At 40.3% G+C, this 24,876-nt stretch overlaps 1 protein-coding gene across 2 annotated transcripts in view; it reads left to right on the top strand.

The window, feature by feature from the left end:
• Positions 1–24,876, top strand: part of LOC100338469 (E3 SUMO-protein ligase RanBP2) — a 72,989-nt gene that overhangs the window by 23,238 nt on the left and 24,875 nt on the right. For both annotated transcript variants that reach the window (XM_051834522.3, XM_051834527.3), the window contains exons 7-19: positions 1,801–1,993; positions 4,623–4,710; positions 7,001–7,210; positions 9,214–9,395; positions 9,477–9,652; positions 9,784–9,907; positions 10,929–11,090; positions 11,353–11,490; positions 11,900–12,046; positions 13,527–13,706; positions 13,809–13,892; positions 17,876–18,011; positions 24,741–24,835. In XM_051834522.3, coding sequence (XP_051690482.3) covers positions 1,801–1,993; positions 4,623–4,710; positions 7,001–7,210; positions 9,214–9,395; positions 9,477–9,652; positions 9,784–9,907; positions 10,929–11,090; positions 11,353–11,490; positions 11,900–12,046; positions 13,527–13,706; positions 13,809–13,892; positions 17,876–18,011; positions 24,741–24,835 — 1,915 coding nt within the window. The remainder of the gene's footprint in view (positions 1–1,800; positions 1,994–4,622; positions 4,711–7,000; positions 7,211–9,213; positions 9,396–9,476; positions 9,653–9,783; positions 9,908–10,928; positions 11,091–11,352; positions 11,491–11,899; positions 12,047–13,526; positions 13,707–13,808; positions 13,893–17,875; positions 18,012–24,740; positions 24,836–24,876) is intronic.

The following is a 24,876-nucleotide window of genomic DNA, read 5'->3' as shown; positions in this document are numbered from 1 at the left end:
ACCAGCACACCATATTGGAGTGCCAGTTTGAGTCCTGGCTATTCTGCCTCCTGTCCAGTTTCCTGCTTATGAACCTGGGAAAGGAATGGAGGATGACCCAAGGAATTAGGAACCTGTCACCCTATAGGAGACCCAGGTGTAGTTTCAAGCTCCTGGCTTTGGCCTGGCCCAACCCCAACTGTTGGAACCATTTGGGGAGTGAATCAGTGGATGGAAGATTTATCTGTTCCCACTCTCTGTCGTTTTGTCTTTCAAATACATATTTTTATTATTTTTATAGCATTTTTAATTATTTTTATAGCATTTTTTTTTTTGCAGGCAGAGTTAGAGAGAAAACTCTTCCTTCCATTGGTTCACCCCCCAGATGACTGCTACAGCTGGCACGCTGCGCTGATCCAAAGCCAGGAGCCAGGTGCCTCCTCCCGGTCTCCCATGCAGGTGCAGGGCCCAAGCACTTGGGCCATCCTCCACTGCCTTCCCAGGCCACAGCAGAGCTGGCCTGGAAGAGGAGCAACCGGGACTAGAACCCGGTGCGCATGTGGGATGCTGGCGCCGCAGGCGGAGGATTAACCAAGTGAGCCATGGCGCCGGCCCCTATTATTATTTTTTTTTAAATTATCCTTTCCTAGATGGAAATTGTTGGAGACAATTTCAGTTTGTCTTTTTGATTTTTTTTTTTTTTTAAGATTTGTTTGTTTATTTGAAAGGCAGAGTTACAGAAAGATAGAGACAGAGAACAACAGAAAGATCTTCCATCTGCTGGTTAACTCCATGGATGGCTGCAATGGCTGGAGCTGTGCTGATCCAAAGCCAGAATCCAGGAGCTTCTTCCACATCTCCCGCTGTGGGCAAAGGGGCCCAAGTATTTGGACTATCTTCTGCTTTGCTAAGTGCATTAACAGGGAGCTGCATTGGAAGTGGAGCAACCAGAACTTGAACTGGCATCCTAATGGGTTGCCAGAGCCACAGATGCTGTGTTTACCCACTATGTTCATAGTTCTGACCCCTCAAATAAATCTTTAAAAAACAAGTCATGCTTCATATTTGTTTGATTTTTACTTTTATTACAAAGTAAAGATCATTAGGATATATATGCACTTAATAGAATATAGATTATAAGAAACAGTTTTATAAGTTTGTAGTTATATAATGTGGAGAGCAGTTGTGTTACTGATAGCCAAATATCTGTTAGTTATTGCAGTTTGGCAATGGAGTATCTAATTTGAAAAATTCCAAACTTGGATTAAATACTGAAATAATGTGGATCAAGAAGAATCTAGAAAATAGCTTGCATTTCTTCTGAAATGAAGTTTTCCAACATTCCGGTTTATTGTCAAATATTCACCTGTAATCAGTAATCATACTTGAATTGTATTTTTTCTATGATTTAAAATAAGATGTCATTGTAGAGCAGAGATATGAAAACTTTTTTTCTGTCTAGGAATATTTTAATATTTATAACATCATTCATGCGATGTACATAATTACCAACTTAAAAATTAACTTGCTCTAGATTTATTGAATTTTAAGTCCTGCCTGCAGTTGACTTGGTGAGGCCAGACTAAATGATTTTATAGACCCCGTGTGGCTCACAGGCTGGATATTCCCCACCCCTGTTTTAGAGGTTAAGTTGGAAGTATGGGCAGTATGCAGGATAAAAGTAATAGCTAGATGATTCATAATCCATGAAATAGAGAATAGGGACTATTATGAGTTCAAAATTGGACGATGAAGCATGAAGTAGACTTAATGAGACAATGCAGCAGGTTAGAGTACCTGCTTACTGTTGGACTGTTGCAGCTTTGATGGTGCTCTGCAGTCTGTGAAATCTTCTGTGGGTGGAAATGATGAGCTGTCAGCAGCGTTCTTAGAAGTGAAAGGACATTTCTACATGCACGCTGGTTCCCTGCTCTTGAAGATGGGTCAGCACAGCGACGGACAGTGGCGCGCGCTCTCTGAGCTGGCTGCCTTGTGCTATCTCATAGCGTTTCAGGTAAGCTTTTTCCAGTTGTAGGGACTGGGACTTTGTTGTATTTTTCCTGGTATGTAATGAAAATATGTGAACAAACCCATAGAATTAAGTTAAATTATATTGAGAGGTAAAAAATGAAGATGGACACCATACTGAGGAGGTAGATGAATCCATTATGTTGGTGTACTGCTGGTGGTAGTCTGTGTTGCCATGACTGTTTTGAAGACTGTTCAGAGAATTTGATCTTTTTACTTTGCCATTTCAGGGGAATGTATAATCGGGAGATAATCTCAAATATATTTAAAAAGATGTGTATGACTTTGACAAAAACATAATAAATAAGCAAATTTTCAGGGAATAGTTAACATAAGTTACGATAGATTTAATAACATTAATCGAAGTTGTATATGTATAAAAAGTATATCATTTGACAGTATGTAATGTCACAGTATGTAATAGTATGGTCATTTTTGAAAGCATAAAACACTTAATGTTTACATAGACTATGACAAGGAGGAAATAATGTCAAAATGGTGTCCATTTTTTTTTTTAAAGACAGGATGCTGATTAATAGCACCCTGGCCTAATTTTTTAAAATTTAATAAGCTTGCTTTACTTCTGAAATGAAAAGAAACAGTCTCCTCAGAAGCATTAAGTTAGGCTTATAAAAATGAATATGCTTTAGAAAATGAATTTTTTAATTAGATGGGTAGGAAGAACTCAATGCTTTATTTATTTTTAAAGTATTATTTACTATTTGAAAAAGTAAGAGGAGAGATCTGTCTTCTGGTTCACTCCCCAGATGATTGTAAAAACCAGGGCTGGGCCAGGCTGAAGCTAGGAACTCCATCTGGCTCTCTCACATGGGTGGCAGGGCCTTGCCAGGTGTGTACAAGAAGCTGGATGAAGCCAGCCCCAGAACTCATTACTTTTTAGAGAATGCTTCTCCTTCTAGTTTATATTATTTGAATCTTTTGAGCACAGTGTTGATATACATCTTCCAATATTCAGTGCTATTATTTGTGTTTCTTCATTGTTCAACCCCAATCTTGGTTTTATTTTTTAATTTTTTTTTTAGGGGCCGGCGCTGTGGCGCAGTGGGTTAACACCCTGATCTGAAGTGCCGGCATCCCATAGGGGCGCCGATTCTCGTCCCGGCTGCTTCTCTTCTGATCCAGCTCTCTGCTATGGCTTGGGAAAGCAGTAGAAGATGGCCCAGGTCCTTGGGCCCCTGCACCCATGTGGGAGACTCGGAGGAAGCTCCTGGCTCCTGGCTTTGGATCAGCACAGCTCCGGCCGTTGCAGCCAGTTGGGGAGTGAACCAGCAGATGGAAGCTCGCTCGCTAGCTCGCTCTCTCTCTCTCTCTCTCTGCTTCTCCTTTCTCTGTGTAACTCTGACTTTCAAATAAATAAAATAAATCTTTAAAAAAAAAAAGGATTTATTTTATTTATTTGAAAGACAGGGTTATAGAGAGAGGTAGACACAGAGCGAGAGGTCTTCGATCTGCTGGCCACTCCCTAGATGAGTGGAGCGTCCGGAGCTGCGCCGATCCGAAGCCAGGAGCTTCCTCTGGGTCTCCCACATGGGTGCAGGGGCTCAAGGATCTGGGCCATCTTCTGTTTTCCTAGGCCACAACATTGAGCTGGATCAAAAGTGGAACAGCTGACACTTAACCTAGGGTTCTGATACATAATGTCTGGTGTTGTAAGTAGAGGCTTAACTTATAGTTCAACAAAACAGCAGCCCCCTCGATTTTTTTTTTTTTTTTTTTTTGAAGATTTATTTATTTATTTGAGAGGCACTTCTGAGAAGATCTGCCGAAAGCACATTCAAGTTAACATTCAGGGAAATGGAGAATTTAGTTACGTTACTTTTATATTCTTCATAAACAAAACAGATGTCAACTTGCTTTAAACTAGTGAAGCCTTACTTGGAAATGCCACATGTGGACAGCACATTTTGAAAGTATAGATAACTGAATTACCACAGGGGTAAACTAAACCAACTCTAAGAGGAAATGGACTCCAGATCATCCCCTGTGAGGAAAAGCTGAAAGAATGGTGAATAAATACAATAGTGCAAAGAAGACATGAAAACTGCCTTTAGACACTAGCAAAATGCTTTCGTGAAAGTATTGAGACTGGGGGCCAGCAACGTGGTGCAGGGATAAGGCTACAGCCTGCAATGCCGGCAGTCCATATAAGTGCCCCTTTGAGTCCTGGCTGCTGCACTTTCAACCCAGCTCCCTGCTAATGTGCTTGGGAAGGCAGTGAAGGATGGCCCAAGGACCCCTGCACCCACGTCAGAGATCTGGAAGAAGCTCCTGACTCCTGGCTTCAGCCTGGCCGTTTGGGGAATGAATTAGTGGATGGAGATATGTCTCTCCTCCCTAACTCTTTCAAATAAAGAAATCTTAATTTTTTTTTTAAGACTTTTTATGTAGCACCAAAAGGAAAAACAAGGAGTATCTCAAAAAAGCATAGATTATATAAATTTCTTGGTTGCCAGCTTTTTTCATTCTCTTTTCCAAGTCAGTTTAATCATTGGTTAACTGTTTGTTATCAATAAAGTACAGTGTAATAGAATGAAACACATTTGTTAGAAATATAGGTATCACTGCATTTAGATTTTTTATTTTAAAATTGCCAGGTTCCCAGACCAAAGATTAAATTAATAAAAGGAGAAGCTGGACAAAATCTGCTGGAAATGATGGCTTATGATCGACTGAGCCAATCAGGTAACTGTAATGATTGATTAAAAAAAGATGAGGATTTCTGTTAGGGCATATCTGATGATAAATTCTTCTGTTGTCCAGGAGATAAATGGTTATAATTGTTTCTCTTTGGCCTGTTAGATAAGGGCAGTACATATGAAAGGATTGGGATGATACATTTTTTTTTTACAAAAGAAACATTGGATATTGTTTGCTTTCAGATGGATATAACTTCTTAATCCCTTTTTGCCATTAGATAATTATTTAGCTAGTGGAAATACAAAGATGAAGATACTGGTCTCTCTCTTAAGAGCTGAGTACATATAGAGGAAGAGAGTAATAATAATACATATTATCATATATTCCAATATTCTTCTAGACTATTGCTCTTGTGGTAGATTTATTCACAGTTCTGGTTTTCTGAGATGCATCCTACAGGTATGTTACATATTTGTAATTTTCCAAGGCAAATCTTTGAGAGTCATGTAGCCAGTAAATCAGTCAGGATCAGTTTTGTTGGAAAATTGCATAAACTTTGTAACGAGCAAGAAGTAGTGTTCAGAGTTCCTATAAACTTTGATTGTCAGAGCTCCTGTTGCTCTTGTATGCCAAAACCTGATTTTTGATAGAGGTTAGATGTGCAGGTTTTTTTTTTTTTTTTTTTTTTAAGATATTTATTTATTTATTTAGCAGGTAGAGTTACAGACAGTGAGAGAAAGGTCTTCCTTCTGTTGGTTCACTCCCCAAATGGCCGCCACGGTCGGAGCTAGGCCAATCCGAAGCCAGGAGCCAGGAGCTTCTTCCTGGTCTCCCATACAGGTGCAGGGGCCCAAGAACTTGGGCCATCTTCTGCTTTCCCAGGCCATAGCAGAGAGCTGGACTGGAAGAGGAGCAACCGAGACCAGAACCCGGCACCCATATGGGATGCCAGTGCTGCAGGTGGAGGATTAACATAGTGGACCACTGTGCCGGCCCCAGATTTGCAGTTCTTAAAGTGACTTTCCACTCCTCCCATTTTTCCTTCTACCTTTGCAGGGCTGTCACAGGTGCTTTTGCAAGGTGTCACAGTTAGTAAAATCAGTGTGTTTTTTTGTTTGTTTGCTTGTTTTGTTTTTCCTCTGAGTATTCAAGTTTGCTAAGAGAATAATTGGTGGTAACCAAATTAGAATTAACCTGTGCTTGAGATTTAATTCACGTACTATATGATACACCTGTTTAAAAGACATTTCATTGATTTTTATTATGTTCCCAGAGTTGAGCATTCATCATCACAATCAGGTTTTTTTTTTTTTTTTTTTGCACCTTTTTTTTTTTGCACTTTTTTTTTTTTTTTGCACTTTTTTTTTTTTTTTTTTTTTTTTTTTTTTTTTTTTTGGACAGGCAGAGTTAGACAGAGAGAAAGGTCTTCCTTTCCTCCAAGGGGCCGCTATTGCTGTTGTGTTGTGGCCAGCGCGTTGCACCGATCCGAAGCCAGGAGCCAGGTGCTTCCTCCTGGTCTCCCATGCGGGTGCAGGGCCCAAGGACCTGGGCCATCCTCCACTGCACTCCCAGGCCACAGCAGAGAGCTGGACTGGAAGAGGAGCAACCAGGATTAGAACCTGGTGTGCCGGCGCCAGCCCACAATCAGTTTTTGATCTTCTTTATTTTTCATCTTCCCATAATGAAATTCCATAAAATACTTAGCAGTCACACTGTACCTTTACCCTAAACTCCTTAGCCTTAGGCAACTACTATTCCGTTTCTCTCAATTTTCCTATCCTGGACATTTTATATAAAAATCATAAAATGTATGATGTTTTATGACTGATTTTTTTCAGTATGTTTTCAGGGTTCATTGCTTTATGCAAAGAGTGTTTTTAAAATAGATTGCTCATCCCAAATCAGTGGAATAAAAATCTGTCGGGTAGGGCCTGGAAGTAAGTTTTACTTCTTAAGAGCTATTTAAAGGAAGATTGTGATCCAGGTAGGTTTAGAAATCAGTTTATCAGACCAGAGAATGAGAACTTGGCTTTACTGTTTTATGGCTACATAAATCTTAGACTTTTCTATCTAAAATTATATACTTCTGGCATTTTTCACATACATGCCTGTCTTTGATTCTGTCATATATATACAGATTGTCTTAAATTTCAATGTGTTTGTTTTCTCAGTAAGTACATACTTCTTGTCCAACTGTGTTTTTGGGGTTGAATTGTTAAATTTGAGATAATCACTGTACTTTTGCTTTGGGCATATGAATGAAATAATTGAGACATGTAAGTAATTAGAATCTGTATCTTTTTAAATAATGGAAATAATTTATTTTGTTTTTCAGGGCACATGTTGGTAAACTTGAGTCATGGCAAACAAGATTTTTTAAAAGAGATTGTGGAATCTTTTGCCAATAAAAGTGGACAGTCTGCTTTATATGATGCTCTATTTTCTAGTCGGTCACCTAAGGATAAATCTTTTCTTGGTGATGATGATATTGGAAACGTTGATGTACATATACCAGAGTCTGATGAGTTGGCTAGATATGATGTTGGTGAGTTGAATGTTTGAAAAGAAACATTCTGCTGATTAACACTTTTGTATTAGGATAAAATTGAATAAATTGCCCATGCTCTCATTACTAAGAAATACTGACAATGTTTTCCTGTAGTCTATTCAGGATTTGTTTTGTTTTTGTGGTGGTTGGCAGGCAATAGTGTAAGTGGCATATATTTTTCTTCTAAATAGTTGTTTTATATTGTAAGTATGGTTTGTCTTGCTGCTTTCATGAATTTTGTCCCACAGTATCTAGTTTAAAACTCTTATCACCTTTTTTTTTCTTTTTAAAGATTTTATTTATTTATTTGACAGAGTTACAGATAAGTGAGAGGAAAAGACAGAAGGGTCGTCTTTCTGCTGGTTCACTCCCCAAATAGCCACAACGGCCGGAGCTGTGCCGATCTGAAGCCAGGAGCCAGAGCTTCTTCCCAGTCTCCTACGCGGGTGCAGGGGCCCAAGGACTTGGGCCCTCTTCTGCTTTCCCAGGCCATAGCAGAGAGCTGGATCGGAAGAGGAGCAGCTGGGACTAGAACCGATGCTCATATCGGGTCCTGGTGCAGCAGGTGGAAGATTAACCCACTGTGCCATGGTGCCGGCCCAAAAACTCTTATCACCTTTAATTGCAGTGTAATTTTTTATTTAATCAATTATGTTCCATTGTCCTTTCTGTAGGAAACCTGTAAAGACTTAAATTGAGCAGTAAATATGTCACTTATGTTGACTTTGAAGTAGACAGTATGTCATAAATTGAAAACTTAGGACTTAATGGATTAATTATTTACTACATTTTCTGTTGTATTTCCAAGTTGCTTGTAGTTTTCCCTCTGTTAAGGTTAGTACTGTGAGGGCTGGTACTGTGGTACAACAGGTAAAGCTGCTTCCTGTGGTGCCAGCATCCCATATAGGTACCGGTTTGATTCCTACTGGTTTGATTCTCCACTTCTGATCCAGCTCCCTCCCTGCTAACACACTTGGGAAAGCAGCAAAAGACGGCCCAAGTGCCTGGGACCCTGCACTCATGTGGGAGATCCGGAAGAAGCTCCTGGCTCCTGGCTTCAACATTACTCAACCTTGGCTGTTGTGGCCCTTTGGGGAGTGAACCAGCGGATGGACAAACTCTCTAACTCTTTAAAATAAATAAATAAATTAAAAAAAAAAAAGAAAAGAATAGTATTGTGAGGAGCAGGCATCTGGCCTAGCAGTTAAGCCAATGGTTAGGATGCCCGTGTCCTGCATTGAATACCTGGATTCAGGGTTCTGGCTCCTAATTATAGCTTCCTGTTAATATTGATCCTGAGGGGCAATGGTAATGGCTCAAGTAATTGGGTTCTTTTTATTCATTTGGAGACCTATATGAAGTTCCCATCTCCTGTCTTAAGTCTGCTTTTTGTGTAGTGGGGAAGTGAGCAGTGGATGGAAGTTCTCATCCTTATTGTGCATGCCCTGTCTCATAGTTTTGATATATAAACTGTCTGCATTTCAGACATTTTTTCCATAGAGATTCTTAAAAACAGAATACTGGAACAAAGGAGGTGAACATCTTCAAGTCTCCTGTAAATTAACAAACGTTGAAGATTGAGCCTCTTCATATTTTCAGAAGCCTTTTCAGTTCTCTACTATATCAGAGGATTAACATAGTGTCATCCCATTGTTCTAGTGTCTACTGAAAGGGGAAATGTTTGAAGAGTTCTTGTTTGATGGGCATTCTTTATTTGAATGCTCAGTAGATTTTATTTTATTGATTCTGTGGGGTTTTCATTATGTTAGTGGGCTTGAAAGACAAAATTCTTTCCATCACATCTGTTAAATTCCTAGATACAAGGTGTGAATGCATTTAATAAGAGCATGAGATTTTTGCTTATTATAGAATATCCCTCAGCTGTAATATAGCAAAGCAAATATGTAATTAAGATACCTTTACTCTGTGTTATTTTTAACAAAACTAACAACACAGTGAAGATTTCCAAGACCTTAAGCCATTTCCCTCTTTTATTTCAGGTGCCGTTCGTGCACATAATGGCAGTCTTCAGCACCTTACCTGGCTTGGCTTACAATGGAATTCAATGCCTGATTTACCTGCAATTCGAAAATGGCTAAAACAGCTTTTTCATCATCTGCCTCAGGAAACTTCAAGACTTGAAACAAATGCACCTGAATCCATATGTATTTTAGATCTTGAAGTAAGCAAAGATTTTAACAAAGTAAATATTCTGAATTTTGTTTAATTTTTTTCTTACTTAAATTTTCTTTAAATAAAACAGGTATTTTTACTCGGAGTGATATATACCAGCTATTTACAATTAAAGGAGAAATGTAATTCTCACTATAGCTCCTATCAGCCTCTATGCTTGCCACTTCCTGTGTGTAAACAGCTTTGTACAGAGAGGCAGAAGACTTGGTGGGATGCAGTTTGTAATCTAATTCACAGAAAGGCAATGTAAGTAATGATCTGAAAGTATTCTTTTAACTTATTGCCTGGGTTTTACTAAAAATTTAATTTGTCATATGATAGCATACATGTAAGTATTGAATGTATGTTTTTAAAGTGGCTTTATTAAAACTTTTTAGACCTGGAGCCTCAGCAAAATTACGACTTCTAGTTCAGCATGAGATGCACACACTAAGGGGCCAGGAAAAGCATGGTCTTCAACCTTCTCTGCTTGTACACTGGGCAAAATACCTTCAGAGAACGGTGAGTTCACTAAAATGTAAATGGTTTTAGGAACATTGTCTTAGTTTTTTGTTTTATTTGTTTATTTTATGGTTTAAAAAATTATTTGAAAGGTACACTTAAACAGGAGAAAGAGGCGGAGAGATCTTCCATCCATTGGTTCACTCTCCAAATGGCTGCAATGATTAGGACTGGACCAGACCAAAGCCAGGAGCCAGGGTGCTTTCCCAAGCACATCAACAGGGAGCTGGATTAGAAGTCAAACAGCTGGGACTCAAACTAGTGCCCATATGGGATGCTGGCCTTGCAGGCCATGGCTTTTCCTGTTGTGCCGCAACGCTGGCCTGTCGACTCTTTTAAACCATGCGTTTCTTCCTTTCCTTTTCCTTTTTTTTAAATAAAGCTTTTTATTTATTTGAGAGGTAGAGTTACAAACAGTGAGAGGGAGAGACAGAGAGAAAGGTCTTGCGTCCACTGGTTCACTCCCCAAATGGCCGCAATAGCTGGAGCTGGGCTGATTCAAAGCCAGGAGCCAGGAGCTTCTTCCAGGTCTCCCATGCGGGTGCAGGGGCCCAAGCACTTGGGCCATCTTCTACCACTTCCCCAGGCCATAGCAGAGAGCTGGATCGGAAGAGGAGCAGCCAGGACTAGAACTGGTGCCCATATGGGATGCCAGTGCTGCAGGTGGAGGATTAACCACAGGACATTGAAAGTAAGAGTATTACTGATATTTCTGAATATTTCAGATCTCTGTGCTGATGATATTACTTTAAAGATGGTTAGCACTTTGACCAAAGTGTGATATAGAGCCAGATTTTTTTTTTGACTATCTAGAAAAGAGTGGGCTGCCCCTTTAGGAAATACCATTGAAAGTGTTTAAAGTTTGGGTCTACAATGATCGCTCATAGTAAGCCTGCTAAGTGATTTTTTGAGATTCCATTTGATTTTGAATTCAAATTTTAACCATTTACTGCCTTTTATAAATCTTAAATCTAGTCACACATTCCTTAAGATTGTGTACTTGTAACTTTTTCTGTTTCAGGGCAGCAGCCTTAATTCTTTTTATGATCAACGGGAATACCTAGGCAGAAGTGTTCATTATTGGAAAAAAGTTTTGCCTTTGTTGAAGACAATCAAAAAGAAGAGCAGTATTCCTGAACCTACTGATCCTCTATTTAAACATTTTCATGCTGCGGACATTCAGGTAATAGAATCTCTTTGTGAATTGACTGGAGTTGTGTATTTCCAGTTCATAAACAAAGAAATTGAAATGTAAACTACTTTAATTAATTGCCTTGTTATTTAATAGTAGACTTACTTTTAAAATCCAGTCACAAATAACCTATGACAGTAAAGTGTAAAAAAGATACTAATTTCATTAGATTAATGTAAAATCTTTGGAAAACCATTTGGATTTGATACTCCAAGTAGAAGCAGTTTGACTAAAAACTATTCAATGTGTTTAGGCATCTGAAATTGGTGAATATGAAGAGGATGCACATATAACTTTTGCTATATTGGATGCAGTTAATGGAAATGTTGAAGATGCTCTGTCTGCTTTTGAATCAATAAAAAACGTTGTTTCTTACTGGAATCTTGCACAGGTAAGTAGATGCTTTACTTGTATTAAGGGTTTTTGTTTTAGTAACATTTGTTTTGGGGCCAACGTTGTGGCATAGTAAGTTAAGCCTCCACTTGCAGTGCTGGCATCCCATATGGGTGCCAGTGTGAGTCCTGGCTGTTCCACTTCCCATCCAGCTCCCTGCTGATGGCCTGGGAAAGCAGTAGAAGATGGCCCAAGTGGTTGGGTCCCTGCACTCGTGTCGGAGACCCAGAAGAAGCTTCTAGTTCCTGGCTTCAGATTGACCCAGCTCCTGCTGTTGTTGTAGCCATTTGTGGAGTGAACCAGCAAGTGGAAGACTTCTGTCTGTCTTTCTCTCTCTTACTGTCTTTCAAAAAATAAACCTTTAAAAAAAATGAAACATTTGTTTCATAAAAGCACTCTTTGCATAGATTTTTCACAGGAAAGCAGAAGACATTGAAAATGACGCCCTTTCTCCCGAAGAACAAGAAGAATGCAAAAATTATCTGAGAAAGACCAGGGACTACCTAATAAAGATTTTAGATGACAGTGATTCAGATCTTTCAGTGGCCCGAAAAGTAAGTTGCAGATTGTTGTCTGTACTATTTATTAGTGACTGGGTGATCAGTTTCTTTTGCCTTGGTTTTGTATTTTGATAATTTCAAAAAAAGTATCTTGTCATTTGGACATGGAAGGAATATAAATTCTTAATTTGCTTTGCTTTGGTTGTTTTACTTTGCTTTTTCATTTTGGTCTTTTTTTTTTTTTTAAACTTGGGAATCTACATATTTATTCTTAGCAAAGTACTTGTAGAATTAGAAAAACTTATAGGATGTCATTGATTTTGTTATCTTGGTAATGTAATCAAAGCAAACATTGCAGCTTCAGGGCTAGTTTTTAATGAATTTTGCTGAAAGTGAAAGTTGTTGACAACTTCAGAGGTTTTCTTCTCATCTGCTGTGGGCTGTCTTGTTTTCTACCTGACAACAGTTTGAGATGTATTCATCCTACCTTCTGAGTATTTTGTTGGTTAATTTGTTTTGCTACTCTTAGATTAGGATTTCTGGTACATTCGATCATCTTTATTTCTTCGCCATCCAAAACCAGTTAGAAAACATCAGTAACTTAGTTTATATACTTGTACAATTTATGAAGTTAACATTTCTCTATTATTAAGGCTAACAGAAGTAATAGAAGCAGCATGGACTTTAGAGTCAGAAACTTCAGATTATACAACACTTTCACATTTATTATTATTATTTTAATTTCATTTATTTGAAGACAAAAAGATAGACACACCCCATTCATTGGTTCACTGCCCAAATGCCTTTGACAGCCAAGGCTGAACCAAGCCAAAGTAAGAGGATGGGATCTCAGACTGAGTCTCCGACGTGGATAACAGGGATCCAGTTACTTGAACCGTCACCAGTTACTCCCTGGGGTACATATTATCAGGAAACTAGAATCAGGGCAGAGTGTAGACCTGAGGCCCCAGGCACTCAGGTACAGAAGAGAGGTGTCCAAGTGATGTCTTAACTACTACACCAGTCGCTGCCCTCTCCCTTGCCATTACTTGTATCAACTGTGAAGTTCTTGGGGCCGGCATTGTGGCATAGTATGTAAGGCTGCCACCTGTAACACCGGCATCCCATATGGGCACCAGTTCGAGTCTTGGCTACTTTACTTCCAATCTAGCTCCATGTGAACATGCCTAAAAAAGCAGAATCCAAGTGCTTGGGCCCTTGCTACCCATGTGGGAGACCTGGATAAAACTCCTCTGACTTCAGCCTGGCCCATCCCTAGCTGTTACAGCTATCTGGGGAGGGAACCAGCGGATGGAAGATCTTTCTGTGTCTCTCCCTCTCTCTCTGTAACTGACTGTCAAATAATTAAATCTTTAAAAAAAGAAAATGTTTTTACATAAAGTATGAAGTTCTTATTTCACGAAAATGAGAAAACTGAGTTAATTTTTAAGATAAAGTCCTTGTAATCATTTTACAGTTCGTTCTTTGGTAGTTTTGCAAATCGAAGACCTTGATCAGTGCGTTTTGTTTTTAGTTGCCTGTGCCCCTAGAGTCTGTAAAAGAGATGCTGAATTCAGTCATGCAGGAACTTGAAGACTACAGCGAAGGAGGTCCTCTTTGTAAAAATGGTTCTTTGCGAAATACAGATTCAGAAATAAAACATTCTACACCATCTCCCACCTTATATTCGCTGTCACCTAGTAAAAGTTACAAGGTAGGTCAGAAGTAAATGAATTAAAATGAATTATACCATAGTGGCATATATTTCTTTTGTGGATATTTTAAATACTCTTGTTATTGGAAATTTTTTTTCAAGTATTCTCCCAAAACACCACCTCGATGGGCAGAAGATCAAAATTCCTTACTGAAAATGATCTGCCAACAAGTAGAGGACATTAAGGTAAATGACTTGATTCCTTTCACTGTACTCCTTATTCAAAGATTGTTCCCTTGACCCCTCCCTCCCTTTTCTCTAAAACTGGTCCAAAGTTCCCCTTCTGTGATTACCATAGAATCATCCTGTGTGTTATATACCTGTGTCTTAACCCTTAGCATGGTTTTGAAATCACTTACAAGTGCATCTGTTCCACAGACTGGGTTCTTCAAAGATAGTGTCTTGTCTAAAACATGATATGGTTCTTGGCACAGAAGAGATTTCTTAAGTGTTTGGATTGAATTATCGACATATACTAATTATCTTGCTCTGTTAATTGATTCTCAGATTGACTTTTTTTGTTTTGTTTTGTTTTGTTTTGTTTTTTTGACAGGCAGAGTGGACAGTGAGAGGGAGAGACAGAGAGAAAGGTCTTCCTTTTGCCGTTGGTTCACTCTCCTATGGCCACCACGGCTGGCGCGCTGCAGCCAGCGCAGTGCACTGATCCGAAGCCAGGAGCCAGGTGCTTCTCCTGGTCTCCCATGGGGTGCAGGGCCCAAGCACCTGGGCCATCCTCCACTGCACTCCCAGGCCACAGCAGAGAGCTGGCCTGGAAGAGGGGCAACTGGGACAGAATCCAGCGCCCTGACCGGGACTAGAACCCTGTGTGCCGGCGCCGCAGGCGGAGGATTAGCCTAGTGAGCCACAGCGCCGGCCCAGATTGACTTTTGGTGAGATGTGTATCAAACCTATAGTTAGGAATTGAAAATGATCTAAGCATCAAAAAGTCTTTTACCTTCTTAATAGTTTTCATTAGCAGGGATGCCAGCACTGCAGGCTTGGCTTTAACCTGCTGCACCACAGCACCAGCCCTAAAGGATGTTTTTTACAGGAACATTTTGTAGATAGGGGGATTGGGTATGGTATTACCATTTAGTTGTCTGTTAAGTAGTAGAGGATCAGATAGCCACACAGCTAGAAAGCAGTGTACCTGCTGTGTTGTCTAGGAAGTAGAGCAGTGTTAGGAATACATTTTGGAATCAGTGAGGGTCAACATATCTCTCTCCTCAAACATTTATCATTTCTTTGTTTCTTTTTAGTGCCTAAGTATATTTAAGTTCTTTTTTTAATATATGGATAAATGAAAAGCTAGTATCTAGAGGTGCTTTGGAGTGTTAAGTAGTCAACATTGACTAAAGAGTGTAGTAGCCAGAAATTTATTGTTTTTTTTTTTTTTTTAAAGATTTTTTTTCCTTAAGAGATACATATTTATTTGAAAGGCAGAGTTACAGAAAGGAGGAAGGGAGGGGGGGAGAGAGAGAGAGATCTTCCGTCTGCGGATTCACTCCCCAAATGATTGCAATGGCTGGATCTGGGCCAGGCCAAAGCTGGGAGCCTGGAACTCCATCTGGGGGTCCCAGATGCAGGCAGTGATTTAACCGTTGTGCCATGGCGCTGCCCACCCACCCATTCTTCCATTCTTAGTACCACTGCCTTAATTTGTTCATGCTGATCTAACCTAAATAGCCTCCTAAATGATATCAGCTCCATTTCCAACCTACACTTGCCTACAATGAAGTAGTACCACATGGATACAGGGTCTCAAGGATTAGGGCCATCTTCTGCTACTTTCTTAGGTACGTTAGCCAGGATTCCATCCAGTGCCCATATGGGATGCCAGCATTGCAGGCAGCAGTTTCATGCTCTGTGCCACAGTGCTGGTCTTAGTCTTGTGTTTTTGAGCATGGGAGTTCAGGGGGTTCCGCTGGAGCTGAACTTTAAGAAGTTTAATGAAGGGGGCCAGCACTGTGGCATAGTAGGCTAAGCCTCCGGCTAGGGTGCCAGCATCCCATATGGACACTGGTTCAAGTCCTGGCTGCTCCTCTTCTGATCCAGCTCTCTGCTTATGGCCTGGGAAAGCAGTGGAAGATGGCCCAAGTCCTTGGGTCCCTGCACCCATGTGGGAGACCCGGAAGAGGCTCCTGGCACCTGGCTTTGGATCAGCTCCGCTCCAGTTGTTGCTGCCATTTGAGGAGTGAACCAACACAATGGAAGACCTTTCTCTGTCTAACTCTGCTTCTCAATAAATAAATAAAATCTTTTAAAATATTTATTTATTTATTTGAAAGTTAGAGTTACACAGAGAGAGAAGGAGAGGCAGAGAGATTAGAGAGAGGTCTTCCATCCACTGGTTCACTCCCCAGTTGGATGCAGTGGAGCTGCGCTGATCCAGAGCCAGGAGCCCAAGAACTTGGCACCATCTTCTCCTGCTTTCCCAGGCCACAGCAAAGAGTTGGTTTGGAAATGGAGCAGCGAGGACTAGAACTGGCGCCCATATGGGATGCTGGCACTGCAGGCGGCGACTTTACACACTACGCCGCAGCTCCGGCGCCATAAATAAAAACTTAAAAAATCACGCTTGTGTTAGGCAAGTGTAAGTTGAAAATGGAGATGAAATCATTTAGTAGGCTATTTAGGTTAGAGTTTGCATGAATGAATAAAGACAGTGGTACTAAGAATGAAAGAATGGGGGTCAGCACTATGACACAATGGTTAAACCATGGCTTGCAGCACCAGCATCCCTTATGGGTGCCAGTTTGAGTCCTGGCTGCTCCATTTCTGATCCAGTTCTCCCTGCTAATGGACCTAGGAAAACAGTAGAGGATGGTCCAAGTCCCTGGGCTCCTGCATTCACTTGGGGGACCCAGAAGAAGCTCCTGGCATCTGGCTCCTGGCTTCAGCCGACCCAGCCCTAGTCATTCTGGCCATCTGGGGAGTGAACCAGTGGATGGAAGATTTCTCTCTGTCCTTCTCTCTCTGTATCTCTGCCTTTCATATAAATAAGTAACCATTTTATTTTTAAAAATATGAAAGAATGGGAACAGGTAAATTTCAGCATATGAAGGATCATGTTCTTAAAATAGCATCTGATACTCAGGTTTCACTGGAAAGAAGAATCTCTTAAAAGACATCATCAAGTGGCCAGCACTGTGGCATAGTAGGTTAAGTCTCCACCTATGGTACGAGCATCCCATGTGGGCGCCACTTTGAGTCCCAGCTACTCCATTTCTGATCCAGCTCCCTGCTGATGGCCTGGAAAGGAGACCCAGATGAAGCCCCTGGCTCCAGTCATTTGGGAGTAAATCAGTGAATGGAAGCTATCTCTCTCTCTCTCTAACTCTCTCTCTCTAACTCTGCCTCTCAAATAAATAAATATTTAATAAAAAAAAAACACATGCAAGTTTGGCTTTTTTTTTCCTTCTTGTTTTATTTGAGAGACAGAGAAGCACACATTAGGGAGAGACAGAGCTTCCTGTTTCTGGTTTACTCCATTAATACCTGCAGTGGCTAGAACTGGGTTGAGTGGGAAGCCTGAGCCTGCGGACTCAATCTAGGTCCCACATGAATGGTAAGGAATGTAGTCACTTGAGCTATCATCACCTGCTGCCTATTGAAGGTCTGTGTTGTCTGGAAGCTGGAATCAGAAGTAGGAAGTACAACCCGAGCAATCTGTTGTGGGGTCTTTTTTTTTTCTTTTCTTTTCTTTTTTTTTGACAGGCAGAGTGGACAGTGAGAGAGAGAGAGACAGAGAGAAAGGTCTTCCTTTGCCATTGGTTCACCCTCCAATGGCTACCGCGGCTGGTGCGCTGCGGCCGGCGCACCGCGCTGATCCGAAGCCAGGAGCCAGGTGCTTCTCCTGGTCTCCCATGGGGTGCAGGGCCCAAGCACTTGGGCCATCCTCCACTGCACTCCCGGGCCACAGCAGAGAGCTGGCCTGGAAGAGGGGCAACCGGGACAGAATCCAGCGCCCCGACCGGGACTAGAACCCGGTGTGCCGGTGCTGCAAGGCGGAGGATTAGCCTAGTGAGCCGCGGCGCCGACCGTGGGGTCTTTCTTACCCACTAGGCCAAATGCTCACACTCATCAAGTATTAAATTTTAAAATATTTTGTTAAGTTTTCCCCAGCTCTGTTTTTGGTATAATTGTTTAAAATTATTTTCTTCCAATAGAAAGAAATGCAGGAATTAAAACTAAATAGCAGTAACTCGGCATCCCCTCATCGTTGGCCCACAGAGAATTATGGACCAGACTCAGTGCCTGATGGATACCAGGGATCACAGACTTTTCATGGGGCTCCATTAACAGGTGAGCAGGCAATTGGATAATCCCAGGTTGATAAAAGTACTTAACTTCCTTCTCTTTCAATTCATTGACTTGTTTATGTGTGTTTGTTGTTATACATGGCAATATGTCTGCTTATATGTTGTTTAAAAAGCTGCTCTTGGTATTGATCTTTATGAGCATAAAGAAAATAAGCTCTGTCTGATGACTTGTATAGAAGGCTTAAAGAACCCTTTAATGACATGTCAGATGAGCAGAGTCTGAAGAGATCCCTCTTTAAATTGAAAAATGTTACCCTTTAGAGTCATGCCCTAAGAGATGCCTAATTACTAATTAAGAACTTAAACTTTCAGGGAATTACTTTGAGCCTGTACAGAGAGGCTGGTAATATTAATTGTGAAATATGACTATATATCGAGGGAACAGGAGTTTTGAGTTAGATCATAGTGGGTTTTTAAGTTTTTGCTGTATCATCTACAAGCTGTGTAGTTAACTTTTGAAATGTGAAAATACTTCTCTCACATAATTACTGTGAGCATTTGTGTGCATACAAGTCGGTATGGATGTGTAGTAAGCATTTATTCTTTATGTACAGTAAACACTTAACTTGCTATGAGTTAGTTATTTGCAGAAGTTTGTGTATGTAATCATAGTAACTCAAGAGATAGTTAATCCCAGTTTTACAGGTGAAATGTGTTTAAAATCTCATGTGTTTAAATCTGATGTGACAGGTTACAGTCAGAATGCATGCAGGTATACTAAAAATACTATGTAAAATCACCTTCAGACAATGTGTAAAAGGTGCATATGCGACATAAATGAATTATGTGTGTAGACTTGGGTCTCATTCCCAAGATATCTCATTATGCACATATTATGCACTTATTCCAGAATCCAAAATAATGTGTGCATTTAAGATAAGGGAAATGCAACCTGTAGTAGTGTGTATTTTTTTCTAATTGTTTTTACACTTAGCCAAAAGGCTGAGAAACGATCTCTAATTGTTTGTAACCCAGGAAACATTTAGGATGATACAGTTGTGCATTGAGTAGAGTGTGTATAGGTAGGATAAAGACACTGGCTAGCCTTTTCCATGGCTTTTTTAGTACTGGGTATGGTCAGTAACTGAGCACTTCTTGAGATCACAATTTCCATTTCTTCTTTGTGCAGGCTAAAAGGGCTTTTGGTGATACGCGCTTGTGAATTGAGCATTTTTACATTGCCTCACTTTATTCTTGCTGTGGCTTTCATGTGTAAAAGCATACATCCTCATTTTACAGTTGACAGCAGTGTAGATTTCAAATGACTTGTTGACAGTGTTCACAAGTCACTTATAGCACTGAGAGAGACCAGGTTCCCTGATTCTTCTCCCGTGTTCATAGACTTCTTTTTCTAAATAGGAATAAAAATATATCAAAATGGTCCTTGTCTTTTTTTTTTTTTTTTTTTTTTTTTGACAGGCAGAATGGACAGTGAGAGAGACAGAGAGCAAGGTCTTCCTTTTTGCCGTTGGTTCACCCTCCAGTGGCGCTGATCCAAAGGCAGGAGCCAGGTGCTTCTCCTGGTCTCCCATGGGGTGCAGGGCCCAAGGACTTGGGCCATCCTCCACTGCACTCCCTGGCCACAGCAGAGAGCTGGCCTGGAAGAGGGGCAACCGGGACAGAATCCAGCGCCCCAACCAGGACTAGAACCCGGTGTGCTGGTGCCTCAAGGCGGAGGATTAGCCTATTGAGCTATGGCGCTGGCCAGCCCTTGTCTTTTAAAAAAAAAACTATATTTCTCAGAAGCATTTTATTTAAGGTATACAGACTTCATGCATTTTGTAAATACAACTGTAGGAACATAGTGATTCTTCCCATTGTACCCTCCTTCCCATCCGCACTGCACCCTTCCTCCTTCTATTCCCATTCTTATTTTTTACTAAGATCTATTTTCAATTAACTTTATTCATGTAAGATTAACTCTACACTATGTAAAGAGTTCAACAAATAGTATAAAGAAAAACCTGTTCCTCAACAGTCGAATCAAGGGCTGTTCAAAGTGTCATTTTCACTTCTATAGATTACCTTTTAGGTGTTCCTTTAGTTATCACAGATCAGGGAGAACATATGGTATCTGTTTCTGGACTGGCTTATTTCACAAAGTATGATGCTTTCCATTTTGTTGCAAATGACAGGATTTCATGTTTTTATGGTCTGCCATGTGGTCTATCCTAGAGAAAATTCCATGCACTGGTGAGAAGAATGTTTATTCTGCAACTGTAGGTTGAAAAGTTCTGTAGATACCTGTTAGATCCCTTTCGTCTATAGTGTCGATTAATTCTTGTTTCCTTGCTGATTTTTGCCTGGTTGATTGGTCCATTGCTGAAAGTAGGGTATTGAAGTCCCCCATTGCTACTGTATTGGAGTCTGTGTCTCCTTATAGATTCATTAACATTTCTTTTAAATAGCCAGCTGCCCTGTAATTAGGTGCATATACATTATAGCCACATCTTGCAGTTGAATTGACCCCTTACTCATTTCATAGTGCCCTTCTTTGTCTCTTAACAGTTTTTGTGTTCAAGTCTATTTTGTCTGATATTAGGATGACTCCACCAACTATTTTCTGGTTTCTGTTAGTATGGAATATCTTTTTCCATCCTTTCACTCTGAGCCTGTGTAATTTTTGTTAGTGAGATGTGTTTCTTGTAGGCCACAAATATATATAGGTTTTGTTTTTTAATCCATTCAGCCAGCCTGTATCTTTTAACTGGAGAATTGAGACCATTTACATTCAAGGTGATCATTGATAAGTAACAATTTGGGCCGGTGCTGTGGCTCACTAGGCTAATCCTCTGCCTGTGGCACCGGCACCCTGGGTTCTAGTCCCGGTTGGGGCGCCGGATTCTGTCCTGGTTGCTCCTCTTCCAGTCCAGCTCTGTTGTGGCCCAGGAGGGCAGTGGAGGATGGCCGAAGTGTTTGGGCCCTGCACCCACATGGGAGACCAGGAGGAAGCACCTGGCTCCTGGCTTCAGATTGGCGCAGCGTGCCGGCTGTAGCAGCCATCTGGGTGGTAAACCAATGGAAGGATGACCTTTCTCTCTGTCTCCCTCACTAACTCTGCCTGTCAAAAAAAAAAAAAAAAGTAACAATTTGGCCCTGCCATTTTTCCATAAATATTACTGTTGTTTACTTTGGATTTCCTTTGTGCTTTTACTGGGAAATTTTCTGCTTTCCCCTTCTTTCATAGTGATGACCATGTTTCTGTGTTTCTGTGTGTAGCATATCCTTTAGCATCTTTCATACGGCTGAACAAGTGGTATGAATTCTGTCAATTTCTGTTTGTTATGGAAGGTGTTTATTTCATCTTCATTCAGAAATGAGAGCTTTGTGGGGTACAGTATTCTGGGTTGATAGTTTTTTTCCTCTTAAGACTTGGAATATATCTCTCTATTCTCTCCTAGCCTCTAGGGTTTTGGTGAGAAGACAGCTGTGAGTCTAACTGGAGATCCTCTGAAAGTAATCTGGCATTTCTCTCGTACACATTTTAGAATCTTTTCATTATCATTTACTGTGGAGAGTTTGACTACAATGTGTCGTGGTGAAGATCTTTTCCAGTCATGTCTATTAGGAGTTCTGTGTGCTTCCTGTACTTGGACTTCCCTTTGTTTCTCCAAATTAGAGAAGTTTTCTATAATTATTTCACTAAAAAGGCCATCTAATCCATTCTCTTTCCACACCTTCAGGAACTCCTAGGACCTGTATATTGGGTTGTTTGATAGCATCCCATAGATATCCAACACTGTTTTTTAGTTCTCTAATTTTTTATTGGTCTGACTAAAATTTCTAGAGATAGGTCTTCTAACACAACAGCCAGGAGCTTCTTCCAGGTCTCCCACACAGGTGCAGGGACCCAAGGATTTGGGCCACTTACTGCTTTCCCAGGCCATAGCACAGAGCTGGATTGGAAGAGGTGATGCTGGAACTAGAATGGGTGTCTATATGGGATTCCAGCGCCTCAGGTGGAGGCTTAACCTACTATGCCATAGCACCAGCCCTTGATTTCTCTTTAAAATCTCAATTTCATGGAAAAATTTTCATTCATGTGATGTATGGATTTTATTTGTGGATTTGCTTCTGATTATCTCTAAGTAATCCTACGATCAGTTTTTTTTTTTTTTTAATTCTATTTCCAGCATTTCATCAGTCTCTTCATCTTCACATTCTTATATTAAAGTGTTATGGTTCCTTGGAAGTATCATGTTGTGTACTTTATTCTTGCTTCTTAAATAGCTGCATTTATTTTTAGGAATTTGTATAGACAATTGTTGAATCCCCCCCCCGCGTGATGGCTTTTATCTTTGGTCTGTGCCTCTGTGGCTTAGTGGAGTGTTTGCTCTTTCAGTAAATACCCAGAGGTGAGTGCTGGGTGTAGCTAGTGAGCTCAGTTTAGTGCTCCAGGGTGAAAGGAGTCCAAGGTGACACCCAAGTAGAGTGTGGTAAATCTCTTCTCTCTTTGTTTTAAATCAGAGGAGAGTTTTCAGTGTGAGCATGGATCCTCCAGCAATTACCCTCACCAGGGACTCGGGAAGCCCTGAGCATGTGGACCCGCCCACAGTGACTACCCAAAGACCCAGCCACACCCTGCACCCTCCCACACAGCCACAGTGATTTCACAGTCCCAGCACACAAGGCTCCCACAGTCACTAGCACCCAGCCCACATCAGTCCTCCCAGCCAGACTCGGGCCTCTCCTCTCAGCTAGTTGCTGGCACGTATGTTCAAAATGGTGCCCACCCTCTTTCGGCTTGTTACAGGATGCCAGTGCTGGCTGGTCAGGGAGAGAAATGTGCTCCCCTCCTTTTTTTTTTCCCTCTAGGTTGGCAGGTACACTGTCTCCTTCAGGACTCCAAGCTAGATTCAAGCCAGGCTTTATCACCAATGGCTTGGACTGCTGCATTCTGGTCTTATCTCACTCTCCAAAGCTGATGCTGCGGATCTCAGCTGGGATCCTGAGTTGTACATGTCCACACCCTCCATGTAGATCCACAGTGTCCCTGCATAGCATTTCCTCTGGAGTTTTCTCCCAAACTCTTCCCTCAGAGTGTACTCTCTCTACTTTTTTCTAAAATTTTTTAATGATTAAAACACAAAGATTAATAAGGCTGTAACAAATACTCAGAAGTATTGAGCGTGAAAAAAAGGACAAAGTAATAGCCTTTCTATTACGTAGAAGCCCTATTACTGTTTTGGAGCATTCTTTTCTAGTTCTTCCTCTTTTTATACATATAGTATTTTTTATGAGATTGTTACCTTGTTACTATTTCATGGTAGGTGAGTTAGCTTGTTTTGAAAAAGCTACATTCATTTCTGGACATTTTTTAAATTAAATATTCCTTGGAAATACTATTAAAGTGTTATGCCATTATGTGGAAGCATTGCAAGTTCTGTTCCCTTGTATATGCTAGTATGAATAATGCTGTGGATACATTTCTGTGGTTGTAGGATATTTTAAAAATTCAGTTTATGCTTTTACCACTATATATGGTATTGCTATTACACTCTTTCTAGTGTTGACTATGTATCAGTTTATAGAAATGATTGAATTTGCAAGCAGAAAAGTGGTATCAGTTTTTAAATAATTTATACTAAACTGTTTCACACTTCATAGCTTTTTATTTTTCTTTCCTGTATTTATTCATGTGGTGCTTCTTTCCATGAAAATATTTTTTGTAGCTTAATAATAAGCTTTTCATCTCCCCTCTCCCCACTGGTAAGAATTACTTTACTGGTCACTGTTACAGTCCCTACTTAAACTTGAGATTTAAGAATTCTTGGCTTTCATATGTTTAGCCTAGTGTTTCCAGTCACTACACAATTCTAATTAGGTTTCCAAATTTAAATTTGGGCTTCTGGTTAGGCTTTTCTAGGTCATTAATGCTTTCCAGGGTTAGTTATGTGGCACCTTTTGGGTCACAATTTCTATTTCTTGTTCCATATCCAGACATAAAAAGAACTGGAGGTTATTTTGTTTTCTGGAAACTGATAAAAAACAAATCAAGCAATGACTGGTACAATATAAATGTCTTCTAGTTGCTTGGTTTCCTAGTAAAACTGTCAGAAAACAGATGAAGCAGATTGTTATTAAATCATAAGTATTCTCTTTCTTCTTTCTCCACCTCCATCCCTTCTTCCTTCTCCTTACTCCCCTCTCCTCCCTTTTGTCCTCCTTTTTTTTTTTTTTTAAGCAACAATTTGTGTTACTTGTGAGATCTCTTCCGTAATTTATTAGGTGATTTTCACCTTAATGTTTTCAGCAGTAGCTTGAATGTAGCAAAAGCTGCCTACCTCATCATTCTGCAGATTTTCAAGGCACACGTCAAAAACGTGGCCTTTGAGATAATTTTGGTTCTTTGACTTTTTATCTGTGACTAGTGTATTTCCAGTGTTTCTGAGTTGAGCATGATGTGCTTTTACATTCTGCTGATAGTTATTAGAAATCGACCAACTACTCTTTCGGTTCCTTTTTTGATGCTTGTTAGGTGTTCTTGACCATTGCACTGCCATCCTCTTATTCCTCATTTCATATTTAGCAATTTTTTTCCTAGTTTGCATTTGATAATTATTGTTATGGTGTATTTTGATGTGCATAATTAAAAACCCTTTGTAGTTATTAACGCTTTCTCTGATTTCTATTGCTTTTGTATTTATAGTTCTTGTATAGATAGGGCTAACTGTATAACAGTGTTTTCTTTCCTTTTCCCCCCCTTTTTTAGTTTCAACTACTGGTCCTTCAGTATATTATAGTCAGTCACCAGCATACAATTCCCAGTATCTCCTCAGACCAGCAGCTAATGTTACTCCCACAAAGGTAACCGAGGAATAATTTATATAATTTATAAATATCACCTT

Source organism: Oryctolagus cuniculus, chromosome 2, assembly GCF_051225735.1.
Source record: "Oryctolagus cuniculus isolate XC-2025 breed Fujian yellow rabbit chromosome 2, ASM5122573v1, whole genome shotgun sequence".
NCBI lineage: Eukaryota > Metazoa > Chordata > Mammalia > Lagomorpha > Leporidae > Oryctolagus > Oryctolagus cuniculus.
This window is presented reverse-complemented; position numbering and strand designations above follow the sequence as displayed.